General features: G+C 35.5%; 1 protein-coding gene across 14 annotated transcripts in view; it reads left to right on the forward strand.

Moving 5' to 3' along the window:
- The window catches only part of ADGRL3 (adhesion G protein-coupled receptor L3), an 846,536-nt gene that overhangs the window by 814,756 nt on the left and 5,503 nt on the right, over positions 1-26,277 (forward strand). For 9 of the 14 annotated variants that reach the window (XM_047719415.1, XM_047719401.1, XM_047719403.1 and 6 more), the window contains one exon: positions 261-2,695. The exons of 1 other annotated variant lie outside the window; for it this stretch is intronic. In XM_047719415.1, coding sequence (XP_047575371.1) covers positions 261-1,060 — 800 coding nt within the window. In that variant the 3' untranslated portion in view covers positions 1,061-2,695. Of the gene's footprint in view, positions 1-260; positions 2,696-26,277 lie in introns of those variants that run through there. 4 more of the 14 variants (XM_047719410.1, XM_047719409.1, XM_047719412.1 and 1 more) reach the window with 1 other exon arrangement.

A 26,277-nucleotide genomic window follows, 5' to 3' on the forward strand; every position in this document is an offset into this window, starting at 1 on the left:
TTTTTTAAAAATTATTATTTTAAAGATTTTTAGATACCTATCCATTTCTAAGGTTTCTATCGATTGTCCAAGTGTATATATAATATGTACATATAGACTTAATGGTATTTTTTGTTTACTTCCAAACATTTTATTACTTATTTAAACATGCTAGCAATTTATACATACTTCATAGTCAAGTGTTTTTCTTTGGTGTTTGTGTGTGTGTGTTCTACGGCCAGTTGGATGTAAATGTCATAGTGTTCTGTAATCTTTTTCAGAGGGGCTTCTGAACAATGCCAGGGATACAAGTGTCATGGATACTCTACCACTGAATGGTAACCATGGCAATAGTTACAGCATTGCCAGTGGTGAGTACCTGAGCAACTGTGTGCAAATCATAGACCGTGGCTATAACCACAACGAGACCGCCCTAGAGAAAAAGATTCTGAAGGAACTCACTTCCAACTATATCCCGTCTTACCTGAACAACCACGAGCGCTCCAGTGAACAGAACAGGAATCTGATGAACAAGCTGGTGAATAACCTTGGCAGCGGGAGTGAAGATGATGCCATTGTCCTGGATGACGCCACCTCCTTTAACCATGAGGAGAGTTTGGGCCTGGAACTCATTCATGAGGAATCCGATGCTCCTTTGCTTCCCCCAAGAGTTTACTCTGCAGAGAACCACCAGCCACACCATTACACCAGAAGGCGGCTCCCCCAAGACCACAGTGAGAGCTTTTTCCCTTTGCTAACCAACGAGCACACAGAAGATCTCCAGTCACCCCATAGGGACTCTCTGTACACCAGCATGCCGGCACTGGCTGGTGTGCCTGCCGCGGAGAGTGTTACCACCAGCACCCAGACCGAACCCCCACCGGCCAAATGTGGTGATGCCGAAGATGTTTACTACAAAAGCATGCCAAACCTAGGCTCCAGAAACCACGTCCATCAGCTGCACACCTACTACCAGCTAGGGCGTGGTAGCAGTGATGGATTTATAGTTCCTCCAAACAAAGATGGGACCCCTCCAGAGGGCAGTTCAAAAGGACCAGCTCATTTGGTCACTAGTCTATAGAAGATGACACAGAAATCGAAACCAACAAAACTGCTAACACCTGGTGGACTGTTCCAAGTTGATATAAGCAGTGGTAATAATGTGTGTACTCCTAAATCTTTATGCTGTTCTTGAAAGACAAACACAGACTTTCAGACTTTTTTTTTTTTTAAACTGGGATTTATAGGTCAGCCCAGGGGAGAAAGATAACTGCTGAAATTCCCCTGTGCCCTCTCCTTTCCTGTCTTTCCCCCTCAGATGGAGACTTCATTATGTTAATGAACGAGATATGAAGAAGATGGCGCTCATTGTGGCCTTGTTGAATTCTGTTGTGTTTGTTCTAACATCTCTGATGCTCTGTTACTATAATAACAAGGACCTGATTTTTAAAAGGCCAGAATGGTTGTTTGAAATTAGTAACAATGCTGCATCTAGATTGGAGTGCTGCACAAACATAAAAACAAAGGAAAACTGTATCACATAGTGGTTTTTAGTCACTCACAACCTGAATTCACCACAGCAGGAATATCTGTGGAGTACAAAATAAAACAACAAAATAATGAAATGGAGGGGAATTCTAGAATTATATGCTAAATGCATATTTTATGATTTGCTGTATTAACTGATGATAAAACTAATGGCAGAAAAAAAATGAACAATTTCTATGTAATGTACAGATACTAGCATTGCACATATAGTCAGCTTTCTGTTCCTCCAGAATTTGAGTCCTGTTAATGTAGTGGAAAAAAAGAGATTTTTTCTTTTTCTTTTGTGCTGGTCTTGCAAGTTTGTCTACCAGTAAGAGAGCAAAGTTTCCTTCCTTTCTTTCTTTTCTTTCTTCCTTCATTTTCTTTTCCTTCTGTTCTCTCTTTTTCTTTTCTTATTTCTCTTTCTTTCTTTCTTTATTTCTCTTTCTTTCTTCTCTTATTGCTTTTTGCTTTTTTTTTTCCTTTAAAATTTCACCTGGCAAAAAAATAAATAAATAAATAAATGAAACTATCACTTTATAAGAATCATTTTCTAGTAATACAAACAAATTATTTTTTACAAAAAAAAATAAAATAAATAAAATTAGACTTCCTTCCCTCACTATATATCTTTATTCAGTCAGAGTATTTCCAAGAGCATTTTTGCAAATTAGAGCAGGACGAACTTTTCTGTTTACAGTGCACATTTGTTGTAATGCAAAGCATATTTGGCAAGCAGTTCATCACCAAGACAGTAGCTATGATTCTAGAAGTCAAGAGGTGTCAATAGAACTAGTGGGGCTTCTGCATGTGGAAAAAAAAAAAAAAAAAACTAAAACAAAACAGTATCCCATAGGCGTTTAAGTGCTGAATGCTCAGTCCGATCCCCAAGTGGGCACCTGCACTATCAATTTTTAAAGGAAATTCACTCCCTTGTAGTAAGAATCAAAAGGTCAAGTTATTTTGAAGTGATTTTTTTAAAGCTCTTCTGTTTATTAACAGGAAGATTTATTTATTTGACAGGATTTTAAGTAATGTAGGAATACAAGAGGTAAATTAGCAGCACATATAATTTTTTTTTAAATTTATGATCCATTTTGTATGGTCTCAAAGTTGGATGACCTCATTACTAATATTTGTTGTAAAAGTGAAACTTGTTTGCCAACCAATAAACAACTGATTGAGATTTAGAAGATACTGTTTTGCTGTATGTACTATATGATTAACTACTCTTTTCATTTTTCTCGTCTTTCCTTCTGTTTTCATTATATATACTTTGCTAATCCTCTACGGCCCAAATGAGCCATGAAAAGAAATCAAATCTGCCTAGACGGATAACCTAAGCACAAAATTATACCATTTTTTCAGACAAAGTAAACCAGAAAAATGGGACGGGCATGTTTATGTTGGATGAAATAAGATGTATAAATTACTTTAAAGCAGGTTAATATATGTTACTATGTCAGTTGGAGTCACCATGCCTACTATAAAAACCAGCTTCAATCAGAGATTTAAGTACTGAATTAGAGGAGAGGGTGCATCATGTATTTTCCTTCCTTGTAAGTCCCACTTCAATGTTTGAAATTCAGAGCCACTCAATTGGCTAAAAAATGCCAGAATAACGGCAAAATGATTATCCATTTTATAAAGATAAGATATTTTTATGCTAATTTTTTTGTTCCATATATGGAAAAAAAGTCCTTTCAAAGAAACTTTCTAGATCTTCAGTAACTGAAGAACATTTTCCAGCAGTGTCTAAGCATGGAGTCCCTTCTAGAGCAAAGCCAGAATGAATTTGCCAAATCATAATTTCCTGGAGTATGTTTTGGTGATTTCTTTTTTTTTTCTTTTTTCCTCCAAATCTAAACAACACCCACGTATAAATTAATTTTTTAAATTAAGATGAGAAGAAGTAGTTTACAAAGTAGCCAGTAATCTATATACAGTTTAAAAATAAATGACAAAAAAACAAAATTCTGTGCTGGGCCAGAGTACATCATAACCTTGATATCACCTCAGAATATCTTATTCATCATACTTTTTTGGTCACTTAAGATAAGTATTTTTTAAGTCTCCAGATTTTTCCTAAGTTGCAGGAGAACCTCAAGCTTTAATGGTAATTAGGTTTTCTCAGACCACACTATTGGCAATATTAGCACCTGACAGGTGGTTAGCCTATCTGTTGCATAGAATATGTTTGGTAATGAAAGAACCGTTTTTAGACAAGTTTAAGGTAACTTCAGAAACACAGAGGTCGTTCTGTGGATTATGAGCATCTATGCTTGTTTTGCAAGTTCGACAGAAATCTATGCGAAGGCAGCTCTGTCAGTAAGAAACTAGTTTCACAGAACAATGGGGAAACTACCTCAACTCAGCTTGCTGATGCTGCCAGTTCTGATTTTCAGATATCGCTACCTCCCTGCCCATTATCTTTTATGTTTCATTACAGGGAAATTTGAAACAGGTAGCCTCCCCAGCTTTACATAGACCAAGCTGAAGAAAATCACTTGAATACACAAACTGGTGCAGAAGGCCATTACGTACTGTCAGTTACTACCACGCTCTTGCATCAAGATGAAAGGATGAGGTTCTCGAATTTGAATGCATCATGATTGATGTGCTTTCAGAAAAACTTAAGATCCCAAAGACTTTTACAGAAAGAGATTGTTCCCCAAGTTTTATGTGACTATAATAAAACAAAATGGTAAAGGAACTAATTATGTATACATTTCAAAAGAAGTGTGTGTATAATCTAACATGTATTCATTTGTCCGTCTTACACTAGCAAGGGTTGAATTCCTGAACTTGACTTTTTCCCCCATGTATTCCCTTGTGTAGCTAATGATAAATTAATAATTTTAAAGTTTTTCTTGTTTTTTTAGCACCTTTGGTGGACTCTATTTTAATACCCTGTGCCATCCATGACCTCCTTATCTGAATATTTCTGATGTTTATCCGATTTTCTGTAAAGTCAATTTTCACCAAACAGACATCCTGTACATACATAGCACATTATTTCCATAGCTGCAAGTAAAAGTTATGCCAATGAAACAAACCAATAATTATTTCCTAGTAAAATAATGTTTTCATAATATTTTACTCTTGAACTTTTTTTTCTTTTCTTTTTGAGGTCTATTTCTTGTTACTTTATCAGGACACTAGCTAATAGAGCTCATGTTTAGCTGATTCACAGACTGATGGATTGTTGCACAGTCCATGTTCTTAATTGAAGATACTTATGGAGAAATCTAAATTTTGTGAAGGAGAAATAGATTTGATTTCCCTTCGTTTTTTTTTGAGTGTCCCTCTGGTTCCACTCTACTAAAGTCAAAAATACTAAAATACTAAAAAAATACTAAAAATACTAAAACTGAATAATAAATTGCTATGCTAAAATAATTACAATGACAAAAATAAATTTGTGTGATAACCATTACGTTGAAATGAAAATAATCAGGAAACTGTATTGATCAAGTGCAGATAATGGAAATACCCTTAACTTCCTGTCAAACAAATTTACAAAAGACTCTAAATTAAAAGTGTGGTTTATGATCTATATTTTTAAAATCCCCATTAACCTAAAAATGTCAACATATTGATAAAGGATTTTAAAACTAAGTGTTTTTTTTAATTTGTTTTAACTTAGTTGGTATGACGAAACTTTTCATGGTAATGGAGATAAACATATAAGAGAATTAGTAATATTCATATAGAACCCATAGACGTAATTTTAGGCACTATCTTCAGCTTTTTCCCCCACACATGTTCAAATCGAGTGACTGGTTTGCTCACTTCAAAAAAAATGACATTAAAAACTTAAAAATTTATTTCTGCATTATAGAGACCAAAAAAGGGAATGGAAAAATAATTTCTGCGTTGTCTAAAGGTCAACTCCAAACTAATCAGTAATCATCTCCTATTAGTGAAAGAATAATTTGTTTTTAGAAGCTGTTCATTGGTACTTACCAAGGTGCTACTGCTTGAGATGTTTTTGGAAAAAAAATAAAACACTATAGGACTACTGTGTCAATTCAGATTAGAGAGAAAGAGCTATGCAAACTCAGACCCTAATTTGATTTTGAGCAATTCTAAAAATGGTGACATTAATGTCTTTTCTTCTCTAACAGAAGTATGTGAGATAAAATAACAGTATGTATGATCTTCCTAGTATACTGTAGTACCAACATATTAAGATTTAATTAGCTCATGTTTAGTAATTCATGATTATAACTTACTGCATAAATAATTACTATGCATTTCTAAAAATACTTTAAGTGTATCTTATGTTAGATTTCTGCACATTAATAAATTAGGAACATGGAAGCACAAGAATGAAGCAGCAACATTACAAATTAGCTTATGGAAGCATTTTGGTGCAAAAGAATTCTACGTGGAAACCTTCCTGGAGATCACAAAATAGATTTGATGTGAATCCCTACCATAAATTCAGTTTTGGAATTAGCAAATACATCCTTTTTAAACCACCTGAAAAATATTGATAAATATCTAAATTTTCATTTCTAATTAAAAAGTGATGGTAGCTGCTTCTTTCCTGCTTAGGCCATCAGAAGAATCTCTCCGATTTGCTAATTAACCTCATTACTTCTACTTACCCTTTGCTTCAAAAGTGAAATCAATCTTTAACTTTCACCTATACACACACTTACATATTTTGATTCCTTTTATTTACAGCTTGCAGAGGAAATGACTTTGTGATTTTTGCAATGAAACAGGTAGTTATGGTTTTGCCTCTTTCATTTTCAATAAAGTTATTGCTATACCCTCTTTCAGAAAATTTAGAAGTCAACATGTCTTTAACATCCAGGACCCTTAAGTTATTATTCTAATGTCTTCATTTCAGCTATGTTTTGATTTTTCTTCCTCTCCTTTAGTAGTATGTCACACAAATTTTTCTCATTTATGTCCCATTAGAGCATTTCAAAGGTAAATGCAAACTATGATTTTTTAAGAAGGCATGCGAAAGAAGAACTTTGACTTATATGAAGAAGTCAAGGAAGACTATGCATGGGGGAAAAAACCTCTATTGGGATAACCAGGTCTTTTTAATCACAGTATGACTAGAAAAAGGGGAGAACCAAGTTGGTAGACTTACGGTGAGGTAGCAGGACCTAAATTAGAGTTACAGAGAAAAAAATTCCAGAACAAAATAACGAAATCGTTCAGAGTGGTAAAAATCTTAAACAGTGTACCAAATGCAATTGATGTATTAAAGCAAAAATTGAAGTACCATATTATAATTTTATCCTGCTGATTCCACAGGAAACTCTAAACACTTTTCACACTCTTTAGGTATTCCTTGTCTAGCCACACCTTGTCTCAAGGAAACATCAATATTTTATAAATGTTTCTTAAATATAAGTATTTTTGCCTCAATTCACTTTCACTCTCCAATCTGCTTACTCTTGTATGCCAACACAGTTAATGCTACTAGTAGCTTTGTACCTTTTAGAGCTTTATTATGAATCTTTCTAATAAACATAAAATTAATATTAAATTGGAATTCTGTACATTGTGCAAGATAATTCATAACCAAGCAATATTCATATTACAGGATAATTTATTATATCTATGAATATTACATTGAGACTGAACAAATAATTACACAGCTGAAAATATTACTCTCAAGTTCCCTCTCTCCTCAATTATTATATTCAATTCGTAAAATTCTGCCGACAGTTGTAGGACATGTTATCAAAGTACTCCATAATCCAAATGTGTCTAAAAGTATTCCCACTGCTTCTTTCATTCTAGAATGCTAAAGGAAAGAACTTGAAAGAAGAGGAAAGGAAAGCCGACTTCTAAGGATCTAATTTAGATTAACATTGCCATTCAGAATGAATAATTTTGAAATGAGAATGTTCCACTCTGTGATCTAAGGTTATTAAAGATTTACAGTTGGTCCAATATTGGAGGATTTTAAATTTTAAAAGAGTTAAGTTTTTCTCAATGGCCCAAGAATGCAGAATTTCACACTACACTGGCAAGGAAATGTGTTTAAGTTCCCTATCTAACGTAGCTTTTTAAAGGTTAAAAATTCCCTGATTCTTCTGAAGGCAAAACTGGCAAAATGATCCTGGCTTCAAAATGAAATGGCTTGGTTGACTTCGAAAAACCTTTGGCAAAACTCATGAATGTCATCAACTCTTCAACAGTAGGCAGAGGTCTTTGGGGATGGAACTCAGGATACAGTGACTAGAACCCAGTGTCTTCTTATGCTGATCACTGCCTAGTCTTCTAGAGCATTTTTAATGCCCTGAATTTCAAGTTGTCACAATGTCTTATGTTTTGGATAACATCATGAATCAAGAGAGATGAGGAAAAACACTTAAAGTTGGTTTCCATGCCTCATTTCAGAATAAAGATTTCCTTTACCATCCTAAGTAATAAAAGATGATATGTCTTGAAACAGCTGTAGACAATCAGAATGTGTTCATTTATAAACAAGTCTTCTTTGTATATTCTGACAATAATCTTTGCCTATGAACTACAAAATCAATAGCAGTAGAGTCAGCTTGATTTCCTTTCATTTGGCTTCTGTGGATGTATTGGAAGTAGAAGGATAATCTGGGAAGTTTTTCCATACTGTTTTCCCACTTGCCAAGCATTAAATCTAATTCAAGATAGATCTTTTTTAAAAATGATAGTTTATTTTTAAAAATAACTAATTAAGTTATTTCTCATTGATAGGAACAATTTCTCTTTTTAGGAACAAGAATATAGCTATCGCAGGCTCTGGTCTCTTACCATTCTCATATATTTACACATGGAATTAATCTTATCATATACACCTTCCAGATTTCTATCTATTGGATTTTTTTCCCTTGTAAAACCTTTCCAACCTTTTTTTTTTTCTTAAATGCTCTGTACAATCACATGTAAAATCATGAGCTACAAACCTCAATAAAAAATGTCAGTAAACAATAAGTGATGTAGTCACTTTTCTTATATGGGAGTGCTAGAACTTTGGTTTGGGGACAGTTTTTCGTACTACATGATAAATGACACATACACTGCTAATAGATTTCCTTGCTATCCCCATACCCTACCCCCCTTTTCTTCACACATTATAAGTAAAATGCAAGGGCTTTTTATTTTTTTTTTAATGTCTTCAGAGAACTGCTGCCATCCAAGGTAACCAGAAGGTGATTTGCTCTTTCCAGAAGGATAAGAAGTTAAAATAAGAACTTACCATTTTCTCTTAAAGTTTGCTAATACTGAGATATAATCAAATGTAGCCTTATCTGTCACCTAATCTTATTTCTCCCCCATTTCGAGATGGGGGACTGGTGGATTAGAGGTAAGGACGGTCGGTCACTGGTGAACTTCTGGTGCGAAGGAGATTATGGAGTTTTGTGCTGGGACATGTCTTTCTTCTTTTGAATAAAGGGCACAATCCATATTAGTATATTGTATTATATTATATTATATTATATTATATTATATTATATTATATTATATTATATATTATATTAGTATTAGTATACAGTGGGGATCACAATGATAGACATTATAGAATCACCATTTTGTAGTGTCAGGGACTCCAATTATTTTATTTACTAACTCTTAGCATCACAAAAACGAACACATATATCAGCTGGAAAAATCCAGTTCAGATACTTCTCCTTTGTAATATTGAAAACACATTTTCATAGGAATTATTTACAAAGGACATCAAGAAGAATCGTACATTCTGACTGCTCAGGATTTACCTGGCACTTTGAATAGCCTCATTTAGTCTTTCTAATAATATGGTGAAATGGATTTTTTTCATGCTCACTTCACTGAGGAAATTTAAATTCAGATTTTACGTAATAGAGCTGGTGAATTTTGAACTAAAATCTCACAGTCCAGAGTCCATTCTTATTATTAACAATGTTATATTGCATCAACCAAAAGACTAGTAAAAAAAAAAAAATTAACCCACCCCTTTTCATTTAAATAAGAAGGGGGTTGGTTAACAGACAGCCCAGCGAATGTTGAAAAAATATGGCACCCACTTTTAAGACACTCAAAGTATTTAAAATCCATTTAACAAGGCAGTTGAGAGATTGAGGTTTCACCAATTTACATCTTTGAACAAATTATTTTTCTAAGAATAGGTTCCTCAACTCAACTCTAAAGGAAATATAATACCTATTTCGTATGTGAAATATATATAAAAGTATATTATATATATAATGTATTATATATATATATATATATATATATATATATATATATATGATATACTTGGCACACATGAAACCCTTATTTAGAAAATTCGGAAACAGATTCTGACTTAGTATTAAGTAGACAGTGTGTGTGTGTGTGTGTGTGTGTGTGTGTCTTTATAATTACTCCTTCACCCCCACCAAAACACATAACAGACAGAGGATAGTAGTATACTTCTAAATCAAATTCCAGTTAAAGTTCCTCTCTGATCTATAGGACGTCCCATTATCAAAGCAGCATAATAACCGCAAGTTTCTTGGTGTTTATGTATGCAATTTCTCAATATTTAATCTTTACACAACAGTTTTACCAACTGAACGTCTAGCAATTAAGTACAGCATTTTATAATCTGCATTGAACAGGTCTCATTTGATGGGAAAAAAATGGCTCTAAGTTTAATTATATCTGAGAGATGCCAGATTAAACAAAGTCACATAGGTTTTTGTTTTGGTTTTGTTTTTTTATTGTGGAATTTCAGAGAATACACTGCAAAACTCCAAGAGTAGTATATATTGCACTGTTTTTTAAAATTATCTGGCTCTGGGGTGCTTGGGTGGCACATTTGGTTGAGCGGCTAATTCTTGGTTTGGGATCAGGATCATAATTTCCTGGTTGTGGAATCGAGCCTTGTGTTGGGCTCCTCAGTGGGGAGTCTGATTCTCAATCTCTCTCTCTCTCTATCTCTCCATCTCCCTCCCCACTACCCTGCTCGTGCACACATGTGCTCTTTCTCTCTCTCTAAAATAAATAGATAAATCTTTTAAAAAATGTATCCGGTCCTGAAGGAACATAAGGAGAAAACATGAACACTACCAACCCATGGAACTCAGTTTGTGAAACACTACCCAAAATATTTTTCTTACAATTGAGTTTGGGCTTTTTTCCTGAGTATTTTATGCCTGTGAAATGGTGGAGGTGTGACTCCTCCAATATTAATTTATAACTTTATAGCTCATGATAAAGTAATAACGACTGTAACAGTATTTCTGCTAAATGTCAGTTTCCAATCCGTAGATGGAGGAAGAACATTAATGAAATGAATACTGCTTTAAGAATTCTGCCCTAACCATTGAATCCCTTCATGTTAGTATAGCTTCCTATGTTCTAATCTCAACTGTCTATTTGGCTACAGCAACCGGAGACAAAGAATCTATTCTCAACAACTGTATTTCTCATTTATAAAGTGCCTATGAATAACAGGAGAATTTTGTTAAGAGGCAAATTTTGATTTGTGTTAGCCTGGAAGTAGGTCTGGGGTCTCAATTTCAAACAAGTTCACACCTGTCTGCATGGCCGCTCCCAGTACCAAGCCTTTTACACTGCCTCTGTCTCTTCCTCAGAAACACATTATGCCTTACTTAGGGTCTTTTGCCTCTAGCTGGTTATTTTGGGGCACAGGGGAACTATATTATAGGAAAGGATTAACAGAGGTTCTCTTTGCCTCAGGACAATCCAGAAAGTCTTCGATTTTACAAAAAATAAATCTATTAATATTTTGAAAATATATACAGAGTCTATTCTCAAGTTTGGGATGAATAGGGTAGATCTGAAGCTGATGCGTGACTGTTTTACTCCATCATTTTAAGTCTAAAACAACATGGGAAAGGGGGAGACTATGTGTTTCTGTGTTGGTGTCTATGTGTAATTGCATGTGTATGTAAAAAACATATATATATGTAGTAATTGCCTATATGAAAGATTTTAAGAAAGTGGAGTTTTCCTTAATATTTATATGTAACACACTAGAAATATTTATAAGAGAAATTTAAAATAATTTTTTGGAGTATGTAAAAAAACTAATTATTGCAATTAGAGATACTTGCCAGTCTTCTATTTGTATGTAAAATGGGATATAATCACATAGGTAGATATGACAAAAAGTGAAAAATTAAAGAATGCCCAGAAAGTTATATTATTTTGAATTTTATAGATAAATCTATTTCTAAATATAACTATTATAACTATTTGTTTCATTGCAATACTAAAAAGTTTGTTGACAGTGAAGAATCTTGTCTCAGTATACTATTTAATGAGACGGAAGTCAGCTCACTTTTCTCTACTTAAACCTAAAATGCTTCATCCAGGATTTATTCGCAGTCACAGCATCAGAAAATATTAACATCTGATCCAAAAGTATCAAGAATGTTAATAGGCTCCGAAGATTTTATATAAAATAGAAATAAAAGATCTTGTCTATACTGGTGATTGTGTATTAAGTGTGTTAAAGTAAAAACACACCATGGTATTAAGCACAAATGCCTGCATACTTTTATTAGATAAATCCTTACAATGAACATGATCTTTTGGATAATCACAATTCTCTAAAAACAAGACTTATGTCTGAATCTCCGAGATAATTCTCTTTATATATCCAAATGGTAAAATCATCTCACTAAACCTATTACTTTTATTTTGATATTCATGCTTTGCTTATATAAGATATGAAAATAAGCATTTTATATTTCGTATATATACTGTTAATCCTACCAGTGAAGTCATATTCCAGAAATTAACAGTTATTTTTAAATTGGGGGGAAGAAAGTTAAAGTAAGTTAAATTATAAGCCTCTTGTCTTGCACTTGATACGTCTTAAAGCTAATAATTTCTCACATTCTTAGAAACTTTCTAGCACCGTGGTAATTGCCACCATTTCATTTTAACTGAGGAAAACAGAGTTCCATTGATTCTGTTAATGCTGCAAAAGACACTAAGAAGATACACTAACTAGGGGTACTTGGGTGGCTCAGTCATTAAGCATCTGCCTTCAGCTCAGGTCATGATCCCAGGGTCCTAGGATCTAACCCCACATCGGGCTTCCCGCTCAGTGGGAAGCCTGCTTCTCCCTCTCCCACTCCCCCTGCTTGTGTTCCCTCTCTCACTGTGTCTCTCTGTCAAATAACAAATAAAATCTTAAAAAAAAAAAGAGAGAGAAACTGAATAAAGAATATGAACCTTCCTTTTAAGTCGTTTTAAATTTTTAAGTATTACATGCTATTTTTCTATAATCTAAAATTTCTAATGTAATTGTTTTACAGTTATAACCTAAGCACAGTTTATGTAGTTTATAAATTGCCTAAAAGGTTAAAAATAATAGCTAATAATGTTTGGTTTTAAAAATCCAAGTTGCAAAAAAAAAAAATTCAAATTGCGGTAGTAGCTAACATTGAGGAGTCAAAACTAATTCAAATCCCTGTGATTTGAATTACACACTAATTCAATGTAACATTTTAGTCACTTTTTAATTTATTTCTAAAAGATTTTATTTTTTTATTTGACAGAGAGAGAAACCGTGCATGCGTGTGTGCATGAGTGTGTGTGTGCGTGTGTGCACACACGCTCACATGTGCACAAGCCGGGAGAATGGCAGAGGGAGAGAGAGAAGCAGGCCCCCATCGCTGACCAGGACCCTGGGATCACGACCTGAGCCGAGGCAGACGCTCAACTGGCTGAGCCACCCCGATGCCCAGCCACTTATTTTAAAGAGAGAATATTAACTTATCCTGCTGTTTTTATGTGTTACTACGAGAGTCAACAAAACAGTTCAGCGTTTCCCAGGCTTAGCTTCAATTAGAAGCACCTAGAGCATATTAAAAAAATATATATATAGCCCGTGTCTCACTCTACACCAGTTAAATCAAAATCTCTTGGGGGATGGGGCCCAAGTATAAGTTAATTTTAAAAACCCACAGGAGGAGGAGCGCCTGGGTGGCTTAGTGGGTTAAGCCTCTACCTTTTTGGCTCAGATCATGATCCCAGGGTCCTGGGATCGAGCCCCGCATTGGGCTCTCTGTTTGGCAGGGATCCTGCTTCCCCCTCTCTCTCTACCTGCCTCTCTGCCTACTTGTGATCTCTGTCAAATAAATGAATAAAATCTTAAAAAAAAAAAAAAAACCCACAGGAGGTTTAATGTGTAGTTTGAGCAAAAAATTGCAGAGTTAACCATTTAAAAAATATTGGAAAACTTTTTGCATTAATCATGTTTAAATATTATACAACTTTGTTTTTCAGCAGGAGATATATGGGAGAGACCAAAATAGAAAAACTTCTTTACCTCGGTTGAGTCTAGTTAATCACCTAATTATGGTTTTCCTCCCAATTTATAAAGATGGATAGTATATTGTTCATGTAAAATTCAACTAGATTAACAATATTTTTCATTACTTAACTCATGGAAAAATATTATTCAAAATTTGTGGTTCCTATCATCAATTTCACAGTCCATAAATATTATCATGGTATTAAAAAAGTCATGGTAATTAAAAAGTCACTTATTAATTTTACATCAGGCAAAATTCAGACATGTATTAGGAATTATTTACAGGAACAAATCTTCAAATTTTCTCTGGGCATTTGACTATCATCAGGCCATATATCTACATGGTTTTTGGCAATGTCACAGCTATCTGAAAGTCTACTTCTTGTTAAAGTGAACTGCCTATAATTCCAGAGAGCGCAGTTATAAGTTGATGAAAGATATTTTTTAAATTATTATTCAAAATGAATAATAAATAATAACTCGAGTTACTTCAATATGATTCCCAGCTTAACTTTAACTTCTATAGGCTACCCAATTCACATTGTTCTTTTCAAGTTTTAATAAACAATTAACCTCGATACTTAAAAGTTTCTCTAAATAGGAAGAACATGGAGGACTCCATGAAAGGTAAAAGAGAAACTTGAAACAATTCATTAGAGAGAATAACCACCCCTGTTGGGCTGTCATACCCTCTAGTCTTCTTCAATGGTTAGCAGTCATACACAGAATTAATACATCTTAATTACCTAGCTACTTAACACATAACTTTCATGGGAAGAGTGATGGGGTGCCATATAAGTTTTTACTCTAGTGACAACGGATCAAATGGTAATAGGTTTTGGAGGGCTGTCTTCAGTAGGCTTTATCCAAAATTAGTATGAAAAAATTCCATGATGGATCATGTAAGTCTGTTACAATCACAGAAAAAGACCACAGAAGGAAATGATTGATCAATTCATGTGCAATTTATATGTCACTCCTCATTCAAAAGTTTTATTTAAATACAAATATCTGAGACTCATATTTTAGAAGAATCTAGAGCCCTAACCACTTAAAAAAAAAAAGTTATTATTGGGGCACCTGGGTGGCTCAGTGGGTTAAGCCTCTGCCTTCCGCTCAGGTTGAGATCTCAGAGGTCTGGGATTGAGCCCCACATAGGGCTCTCCGCTCAGTGGGGAGCCTGTTTTTCTCCCCCCACCCACACCTGCCTCTCTGCCTACTTGTGATCTCTCTCTGTCAAATAAATTAAATAAAATCTTTTAAAAATGTTATTATTGAAGTATAGCTGGCATACAATGTTATATTGGTTTCAGGTGTGCAACATAGTGATTTGACAATACATTTCTCATTGCTCACTAGGGTAAGTGTTGTCAGCACACAACGCTGGTACAATATTATTGACTATATTCCCTATGGTGTACTTTTTGTCCCTATATTTGTTTTATAACTCGAACCTTGTACTTTTTTTTTTTTAAGATTTTATTTATTTATTTGACAGAGAGAGATCACAAGCAGGCAGAGAGGCAGGCAAGAGAGAGGGGGAAGCAGGCTCCCCGAAGAGCAGAGAGCCTGATGCGGGACTCGATCGCAGGACCCTGATATCACGACCTACGCTGAAGGCAGAGGCCTAACACACTGAGCCACCCAGGTGCCCCTGAAAGTTTGTACTTCTTAAACCCTTTTGCCTATTTTGCCCATCTCCCACCCCACCTCCTTTTTAAAGACAGCTGTTTCAGTTATGCAATGATAGAAAATAGTTTACAAGGGAAGCAAAAAAATTATTTGTATCATTCATTCCACTCCTTTCACATGTTTGCTTTGTATAACCTACTGGGCCAAGTTTAGAATGATTTTCCTTCCCGTTATTTTTCACAAAGCTATACCTAAACTCTCCTCAGCTCTGGCCAATCATCGCCTCCAGCCAACCAATCCCTGACTGGTCTCCCTCAGATTCAGGCTAAATTCCATCCAATCTCATTGAAATATGGAATCTCTTTTCTCTTTTATAATCTTTCTTACATAGCAACATCAGTCTTAGTCTTCCTCGTATATTGAATCTTAACCTTACCTAACCCCTCTTGCTTCTGTGTTTTGCAAAGGTCGTTTACATATTAACTGATGTTTCTCTGCTCCATAAATCAGCATCTTCTCCTACTCAGCCTTGAGATTTATTCATCAGTCAGTCCTCTCTTCGGTTTCTCTTCTTTCTAAGCCATTTGTTTCTTTCTTTTGTTATTTTTATTTTTTTTTCATTTGTTTCTTTCTGTGCAGTGTACATACACAGAATTATGGATCTGAAACATCCTTTGAAATCATTTAATTCAATCCCTTTACTTCACAGGTAAGTAAACTGAGGACAAAAGAGAACATGTGATTCAATTGTTCAGTATCATAGATCATTCACACTATGAGCTAATTCTTAGATCAGAATATCCCAAAGAGCTCATTTTACTACATTTTTTTCCCCATATTGTACTGGCTGAGTCCTCCTGTTGCAATATATCTGCCTCACATGTGATATAATTTCTCTTCTGCTACGAGTATTTTTTTAAAGCTTTATTTATTTTTTTATTTATTTGAGAGAGAGAGAGAAAGACACAGCTCAAGAAGGAGGAGTGACAGAGGGATAGAGAGTGAGAATCTCAAGCAGACTCCCCACTGAGTGCGGGGCCTGACGCCACTGGATCTCAGGACCCTGAGATCATGACCTGAGCTGAACCTAAGAGTTGGACATTCAAGCAATTGAGCCACTCAGATGTCCCTCTTACTAGAGTATTTTTAAAGATCCTTTGGTTTTAAGTAAAGAAATATAATTCATATTTACTTAAGCTAAACAAACAAAAATACAGAATACCTTTAATGCTATTTACTGATTCACCTAATCAGAGAGGGAAAAGGTGAGGCAAGCGCTGACTGGACAGTGACACTAAACACAACTGGACAGGACAATGAACACAAAGACTTTCCCTGGGGCATCTGGGTGGCTCAGTCAGTTAATCAGTTGCCTTCCGCTCAGGTCGTGATCCCAGCATCCTGGGATGAGGGGGAGCGAGCCCCACATCCAGCTCCCTGTGTAGTGGAGAGGCTACTTCTCCCTCTCCCTCTGCAGCTCCCCTTGCTTGTGTGCTCTTTCTCGCTCTCTCTTTGCCAAATAAATAAAATCTTCAAACAAAACAAAACAAAGACTTTCTATTTCTTATTTTTCTATTTTTCCTTGTTTTCCTTATGTCCCAGCTTAATCCCCCCCCCCTCCCAGGGAAAGTTAGTATCTTATGGTGATTGAGTGCCCAGACTTTGAACGTAGACTGCCTGAGCTGAAAGCTTCCTTCCGTCATTTTCTAGTCTTGTGATCTGGAGCAAGTTCCGGTCTGTATCTCAATTCCCTTCTCTATAAAATACGGATAGTAATAAAGTCTACTGAATAGGGCTATTGGAATAATAGAGTTGAAATCATAAGTTACTAGAGTGCTTAGAACAGTGCCTGACATAAATGCTTAAGAATCATTCCCTGTTCTTATTGTAATAACAGCCCGGTCTCTTGTGGGCAGAGTCATGTTTGGTTGCAGCTTCAGATTTTCAGTCAAAGAGCGCCTTGGAAATATAAAACAGCTCTGATTAGAATTATCCACGGAAGGATTCAGATTCACCAAGACTGATTCCTGTTTCTTACTCTGGCCCTGTTTTGGCCTGGGGGATTGAGTACCTATGATTTGCACAGCCTAAGTTGCTGTTTATATCTCCAACAAGGGCAGCAAAGTCCAACCAGAAGCGGATGTGAGGGGGAAGCTGGGCAAACACACCTGCGTTAGTATCAGTCCTTACAATGCTGTAGCTTGCTGGGTCCATCTGAGACGTGAGCCTTGTAAACGTCTCTCTTTCATGCTACATATCCAAATGACCTCCATCTATCTTTACCTACTTCCATTTCTATCTCATCGGTGTCATGTTAATCAAAATCAACTATTAATCTCACAATTCACTCATATTTACAAAGCTGCACATTTCTATCATTTACAATTAATTTCTATCTTCTCCTTAGTAAGATTTAATTATAAACATCAGAAAAGCAGAACTGAATGTTTAGTTTTTCTGTGGACTCTTCTCTTTTACCAGCGTCCTGAATTTTACTCTGTAAGTTTGAAAATTTCAAGTAGAGAAATACTACTTTTACACATAAATACTTATGTGTCCTTGAAAAGCTAATTAAATTGGTTTTGATGAAAACCTTCCTGAAAAAAGGGTAGAAATGAAAATGTTATTAGGTTTAATCCAGGATTAGCAAGAGATAACCAGAAAAGCTGTTATTCTCACCAAGCCTGAAGGCTTAGAGCTGAGGGATACACCCCACCACAATACATACATCTAAATAAAAGAACAGTTCCTTTAAAATAGTGCTGCCACCAGTTATCTTTCAGATAACGTTGTGGGGATTTTTTCCAAAGGTACACTTTGTAGCCAAGCATTTTTTTAAAATATGGATTGCTAGTCTTATTTTCCAAAATACACACACACATACCCCTGGGGCAAATAATACATTATATGTTAATAAAAAATTTTAAAAATAGATATTTATATATGTATATATATATATGTATGTATGTGTATATGTATGTGTGTGTGTGTGTGTGTGTGTATTTCTAACAAACAGAAACAAGTTTAAGCATTTCATCTCCCCAATTTCACAAAAATTTGAGGAGGAATATGTGTGCAATGTATTCTGGGGTCCTCCACGTTCTTGAGTCAAGGAGAATCTCCAACCTCTCACGTAATGCCATAGAGTTTTCAGCTCTACCCAAAGAATGTCAGAAGTGAAAACTAATTACAATTCTACCTCTTTTGCTCAATAAGCCATATGTATGTAGAGTTGTGTTTTATTTATTAGTATCCTCAGTTTTATTCTAAGTGGAAATGGTTAAGATTTTTGTGAATAAACAAAGTAGAAGTGCACTAAATTTTGAGTTTTGTTTTGAAGCATTTCCAGCACTTCCGTAGACAAAAATGAAAACTAATTGAGTGGTCTCATTCAAAATGTAGCTTGAAGTGTTCCAAATCTGAGACTCAGAGACTTGGACATACATCAGAAGAAATTACTTATTATTTCCAGTAGATTTAACTTAAAACAAGCTACAGGGGAGACCATCATAAGGAAATGATACAAATCTTTAATTAGAATAATTAAAGACTAATGGTGATTTAATTACAGATACAATTAAATTTTGCCAAGCTTAAAAACAAAATTCAGTTGAATGGTAATGCTTTGTTGAAGGTTTGCTAGATTTAAAAGCCTGGATTTTGGAGTTGTGAAACTCGACTCCTAAAAAAGGCCTATTTTGTCTGTGTGCAGAGGGTTTATGTTGGAACAGTTGTATAATTTAAGGACACTAAAGTTTTTAGGCAATTGGATGATCAACCCTTTCTCATCATCCTACATAAATGCTAACAACATACAAAATACAACATATACTTTCACTCTTAGAGATACATCAACTTCAAGAATAACCCAAAATACAGAGGTTTCAATCACATTTGGGGCTTATATACATAGTCTCATGCCCAAAGTGTCTGAAAATGCTTTGAAAAGAAGGGAGCATGGGGCGCCTGGGTGGCACGGTGCGTTAAAGCCTCTGCCTTCGGCTCGGGTCTGATCCCGGGGTCCTGGGATCGAGCCCCGCGTCGGGCTTTCTGCTAAGCAGGAAGCCTGCTTCTCCCTCTCTCTCTCTGCCTGCCTCTCCGCCTACTTGTGATCTCTGTCTGTCAAATAAATAAATAAAATCTTTAAAAAAAAAAAAAAAAGAAGGGAGCACTTAAAAGGATTATAACTCTCAAAAGACTATTGTAACTAAACATGTTGTGGTACAAATAAATCCTGATGTGACTGTTCCAGAAAATAGGTGCTCCAAAGACCATTCTTTAGAGAGAGAATATAAGCTGTCTATCCACATAATAAAACCTTTTTGATTCAGTGAGCTGAAACTCTGATAGCTCCAGAGTTTTCGTATGCTATTCAGCAATTATGCCCCTATTGAGATTTAATTATCCCATTAGATATTTATTTACTACTCCATATTAAGTTACAGTCTACCATTAGAGTCAGTGGACTAATAAATACATAACTGCTGCTAGATGGAAACAGCTTAGCCAAACAATTATTTCCAATTATTTTATGAACATTTAACCTTATGTCCCGAACAATGTCTTGCCCATAGTAGGCATCCAGTACATGTTTGTTTTTTTTGTATTTTCAAAGGACAGGATGGATGATCTGACCTACATTTAATTCAGCTGCTATTATCCGATCTCCTTTGTAATACACCTGTTAGTGATCCACTTAGCACTTTAACTTGAACCCCAAGCTACAATAAGCCGGTTTGGGGAAGAAAAGTAACATAGAAAAATAGAAGAATGTGGAGGGTTGCTAGCAAATAATAGGCGTGTTTTTTGTTTTGTTTTGTTTTTAACACATCCTGCTAAAGTTATTTTCTGTCCCCAAATCTACCATAGCTTGGCAAGAGCGTTTACTGTGTTGAAAACTGAGACACAAAGGACTAGAGATAAAGCGTTCGGATAACTACTTCCATTTTGTAGTACTTCAAAAGAAAAGGAAAAAAAAATAATCTACTGTTGTCAAAGGTTAGTGGTTCCCCAGTAAATTGATGTTTATATTATACCTCTTATTTAAAGAGTTTAGAAGAAGTTATCGAGCCTTCAAAAAATGATCTCTATCATGATGACATTTCCACAGCAACGAAAAATAAGGAAGTTACCAAGATTTAGGTCAATGTTTCCCACGCTACTCTGATAAACTTCCCTTTTGAGACATTATATATATATATATATTTTTAAAGATTTTATTTATTTATTTGACAGAGAGAGATCACAAGTAGACGGAGAGGCAGGCAGAGAGAGAGAGAGAGGGAAGCAGGCTTCTTGCTGAGCAGAGAGCCCGATGTGGGACTCAATCCCAGGACCCTGAGATCATGACCTGAGCCGAAGGCAGAGGCTTAACCCACTGAGCCACCCAGGCGCCCCAAGACATTATATTTTTATATTTGTGTGTATGTGTGTGTGTGTGTGTGTCAGGAGGGGGAAATAGGTGTGGGTAGGAGGCTCTCTGCAGGCCGGTAAATTCAGGAAGACTAGATTCAACAAATTTGAACATGTTTCTTAACCACAAAATTCACAAACGCTTTAATATACTAACCTTCATTGTGATCTCCTCAAAGAAAGCATAAACTGAATATTTATTAGGAGGATAAATGATAGGCTATAAAGAAGGAAATCAAGTTAGAATGTATATTAGACATCCATCACCAAGTCCATGAGCCATTGATTTCTAAACTTCGTTCTCGATCAGCAGGATTTCAATCATGCTCTATTTTATACGTCAGATGTTGGAGACAGAGTACACTCGCTTTTTGGTGAACAAACAATTGCGTGGTACCTACTCCATCATCGTCCTTCTTGGAGAGGCAGGATGGATATTTATACCAGATATGCACACAGTATGGCCAGCAGCTCTTACTGGGACATAGACACACCCACTCCTTTTGTGGCATCCGTGGCTGTTTTTAAGTTACAAGGGGGGGTTGACTAGCTGCAGAAAGACCTTAGGGCTGACAAGCCTAACATATTTAGCATCTGGCCCTTTAAAAAAAAAAAAAAGGTTAGCATCTTCTGCCTTTGTGGTTAGGAGTACACACTTCATTCAGAACCAGAAAGCCAAGCTTCAAATCTTAGCTCACATCTGACTGTAAGCAAGTTACTTAATCCCTCAGTGCCTCAGTTTCCACATCTGCAACATTGAACAATAACTTTATCTACTTCGTGGGGTTGTCATGAAAACTAAACAAGTTAATCTATGAAAAGCACTTAGGACTCATGATACAAGTTTGTGCCTGACATGCATGTAATGTTTATAATTAAAGTATTATAACTATTACTCATAAAACCTTGATAGTCTAAAGTTGCAATGTGCCCAGCTAAAAGTCTCTATTACCCACCCATTCTAATAACTAGACATCATCAGTGAGAGATGGGCAGAAATCAGTGATACTTCTTCTAGGAAGTTTCTTTAAAGGGGTTGACTTACCTGTTCAGTGTGTATTTTACCCTTCTTGCCTTACCTCTTCATTCTTGTTGGAATTTAACTATAATGGTTAGACCTCTAGCAGGCACCTTGGACCACTGGGTCATCTTGAAAAAGAAAGCAACATGCTACAAATGGAAAAGCAGAGAGGCTGCCAGAGGATAAGTCCCTGCTTCTATGGGCTTCTGTACAACCCTGAATTGCCTATCTTCAGACCCATGTTTTTAACCTGAGCAAAAATAAATCGCAATCTTGTTTTAGTCATTCTTATTTAGACTCCTCTGTACTTGTAGCTAGCCATAATTCCTAACTGATAGGGCAGTAAGTCCATTGAAATTTTGACCCAAGTGGGAAGAGGTAATAATAATGCCATTTTTTAAAAGGCAAAAGCAGGCAGATTAATAAAATTAGCTGAGGTTGGGGGCGCCTGGGTGGCTCAGTGGGTTAAAGCCTCTGCCTTCAGCTCAGGTCATGATCCCGGGGTCCTGGGATCGAGCCTCACATCGGGCTCTCTGCTCCGCGGGGAGCCTGCTTCCTCCTCTCTCTCTGCCTACTTGTGATCTCTGTCTGTAAATAAATAAATAAAATCTTAAAACAAACAAACAAACAAAACAAAACAAAACAAAAAACCAGAATTGCTGGGACATAAGATATGTGCCATTTAGAATCCTGTTAGCTGGTGATCAGAATATATATTTAAAAAGAAAAAAAAAATTAGCTGAGGTTGGTTGTTTTTTGTTGTTGTTGTTTTGTTTTTGTTTTTTCGTTTTTGGTTTTCGTTTTGGCATTTTGGTGCTTGCCCATTCAAGAAATATTTGAAAATAATGTGAGGTACTTCCGAAGATGATGATAGGGTGGCAGACACCCCAGGTACAAGCCAGTCATCCATATATTTTTTTTAAACATAAAAGCGACAGGGCTTTACATTTCAACATTAAACTGCAGCTTTGCATCGTAGACTACCATAGATAGGACAATTTCATTTAATTTTAAATCCCTCATGGATTATGTATTATTGTGAGGAAGTCTCAGCTATCATTTTAGGAGCACAGCGTGACTTTTCATTACTAGCCCACAGTTATCAGAAGAGTTTCCTCTCAAGGTTGTAATCATTAGGAAAATGGCAATGAAGTATTTAGTCAAAAGATACTAAAGTGTGCTTCAATTAAAACCTGATAGCAAAAAAAAACCTGATAGCAACACAAATCTTTCTTTTCTTTCTTGACTCGCGTAGAAAATCTGTCTATACCACACACTTAACCAAACTCAGCTAGAAACCAGCTCTAGACAAGGCTTAGCAAAGGCCATAATGTGACACACCATGAGGAGGCATTTAAAAAAGCTGTAGTACCCTATGAGGGGGTGGATGGCTACATCTGTTACTTAACTTCTCTCTTGATAAGGCCATGTCATTTGCTGTAAGACTTTAGTAAAGCATAGCTCTGTCTTCAAGTAACACAGGACACACAACATATCACTAATAGGTGATAAATATTTATTGGTAAAATCACGTGGTAAAATTGGCAAAATCACATTGCTTAGAAAGACATTTTTGATGTGTCCACATTCTCCATTTTTTTGTTCACATGCACACACCTCTGTTACTTAGAATTTAAAGGAGCAAAGAGGGAGAGTATAATTAGATGTTGTGGCAGGTGAAACTAGTTTTAGCAAGTGGTTCCAAGGAAAAAATAGTGACAATTGTTAAAGGTAAACACATAATATTTAAAAATGACTTAAGGTTTGATTTGATCGGTTCTTAAAGAGATGACTGCCAATTGGCAAGCAGGCTAATGCTTTCCTTTTCTAGAAAATGGTTAGACTTCCAAATTATATAAAGACAACTGCAGATGTCTTTGTTATAAATATTTTCATGTGGAAACAATGCAAGCTTAAATCACCACCGCATAACTACATAAGAAAAATCCCCAAAGCTAGTGTTGCAAAAACATGAAAGACATCTGATGGCCTCTTCCTTCTCACTCAGCGTCCAAAAGTAAGTCTCTGTGAAGACCCACAAGGCCGCACATACCGAACTGCATGCAGCTCCCTCTGTGTTCAGCGACTACTACTTTCCCCTCATCCTGTCCTTTCAGCCCCACTTCTCTGTGCTCCTGCCAATGGACCTTGCAACGGCTGCTGCCTCTGTTGCAATGCTCCTTCCCTGCAAAGCCTTGGAGGCTCTTCACACTCTACCTGGGTGAGGCTTGGTGCTGGCCAGTCCACGGATCCAGCAATCCCTCCACACACTCTCTTTGTTTAATTTTCCTTATCACATAATATTTTCTCTTATTTATCTGGCATCTTCTCTGTCTCTCCGGGTTCTATTTTCAAGAGGATAGTGGTTGATGTCTGTGTTGTTCATTATTCCCAGTATCTGGAATAGCACATGCCACAGAGCAAGCACAAAATAGATACATGTTGAATGAATGCATGGATGAATGGAAAAGCAATAATCAAAATTTTAAAAATAGCTGGGGCGCCTGGGTGGCTCAGTGGGTTATGCCTCTGCCCTCGGCTCAGGTCGTGATCTCAGGGTCCTGGGATGGAGCCCCACGTCCGGCTCTCTGCTCAGCAGGGATCCTGCTTCCCCCTCTCTCTCTGCCTGCCTCTCTGCCTACTTGTGATCTCTGTCTGTCAAATAAATAAATAAAATCTTTAAAAAAAACAAACTAGCACTTTATAAAATTTGCCACTGGTGTCAATTTGATATGTACTATTCTAAAAACTTTCTGGGGATATGCCAACCTGTGTATATTCACAGACATGTACTCATATGTTTTCATGCATATATATATATACACACACATATATGTGTGTATATATATGTATATATATACACACATATATGTATATATATATATATAAACACATACATACACATTTTATATAATTATATATTTTCACTGACTCACATTTATATATACAGATTTAATATGTTACTTATGAGGAATAATTTTGTGCAAATAACTTTTTTTAACACAAGTAGTCCATAGACAGCTTTTTATGCTATATATATACATACACACACACACACATACATACGTACATCTACATATGTGTATATATATATATATATATTTTTTTTTTTTTAATACCAGTAGGCTTTTCAACCAGGTTCAACCTCCAATTTAAGTTAATTCTAGCTTTCTGATGTCCTTGCTACATATGTTCTTTACACTTATGTTAGCATATCTGTAGATAAACTTCTAGAAGTATAATTACCAAGTTAAAATTACATGCATTTTTAAGTTACTATGGAACATTTTTAACATATACAGAAGTAGATAAATATAACCCTGCCGTATACTTACCATCCACATAATGCTTGAAGCAAACATTATGGAAAATTGTTGGTGTTGTTTCATTTATATAATTATCCATCTCCTCTCTTCCAATTTCATTTTGGAGGAAATCATCTTTATGATTTACATTCCTTTTTATGAAACAAATCATGTCATTTTGTCCATACAAATTTCAATATGTATTTCTAGGAGATCATGACTATTTTAACTTAAACATAACTGGGATACCATTTGCACTCCTCAAAATTAAAATACTTATGGAGCATAAGGAATAACATGGAGGAATTAGGAAAAGGAAAGAAAAAGTGAATTGGGCAAAATTGGAGGGGGAGATGAACCATGAGAGACTGTGGACTCTGAGAAAAAGACTGAGGGTTTTGGAGGAGTGGTGGGGGTTGGGTGAGCCTGGTGGTGAGTATTATGGTGCATAACAATGAATTTTGGAACACTGAAAAAAAAAAGTTTATGACCAAAGTCAGAAATTCTTGAAAGAGTTTGGCTAAAAGAAATCATTGACTCACATAGGCTTTTTGAATGTGTAAAATATATAAATACGCTATCCCTGTGTGTTTTGGTATAAAATGCAATTATTGAAAATCTAATGACATTCTGATTTTCTTTTCCTCATAAATAACTTCGTATTTTTTGACTTAATTTTTTCCCTCTTTTTCTTCAAATATCTATAGAATTATTAAAATATGTCCTCAATGTTGGCAATTCTGGGTCATGTTTTCCAGTATCCATACCTTCTCAATATTGTTTGCATTTAGTGATGGTTTTCCTGAACTATAATTTTTAATGCTTTTTCTGTTTCTTGGCATTGGTATTCTTGTTTGGGGACGTCTATTATACATATATTGGAGTTAATTTTCCCTCTATTTCATTTTAGTGGTTTTTTTCTTCAGAGATTACTGTTAAAGATATATTATACTGGAGCTTATTTTTGCATTTTTTAAATCTATCTTCCCCTCAAAATTTCTTATTGCTTTCCTCACTTTTTCTGTTTTTACAATTGTCCTTTTCTTTGTATTTCTTTTAAGATTGTCCGAGTTTATTAGCTTACCTGTTTTTTATAGTTATTTTTTATTATGGAATTTATTTTTTTCTTTTAT

This window comes from Lutra lutra, chromosome 2, assembly GCF_902655055.1.
Source record: "Lutra lutra chromosome 2, mLutLut1.2, whole genome shotgun sequence".
Lineage (NCBI taxonomy): Eukaryota > Metazoa > Chordata > Mammalia > Carnivora > Mustelidae > Lutra > Lutra lutra.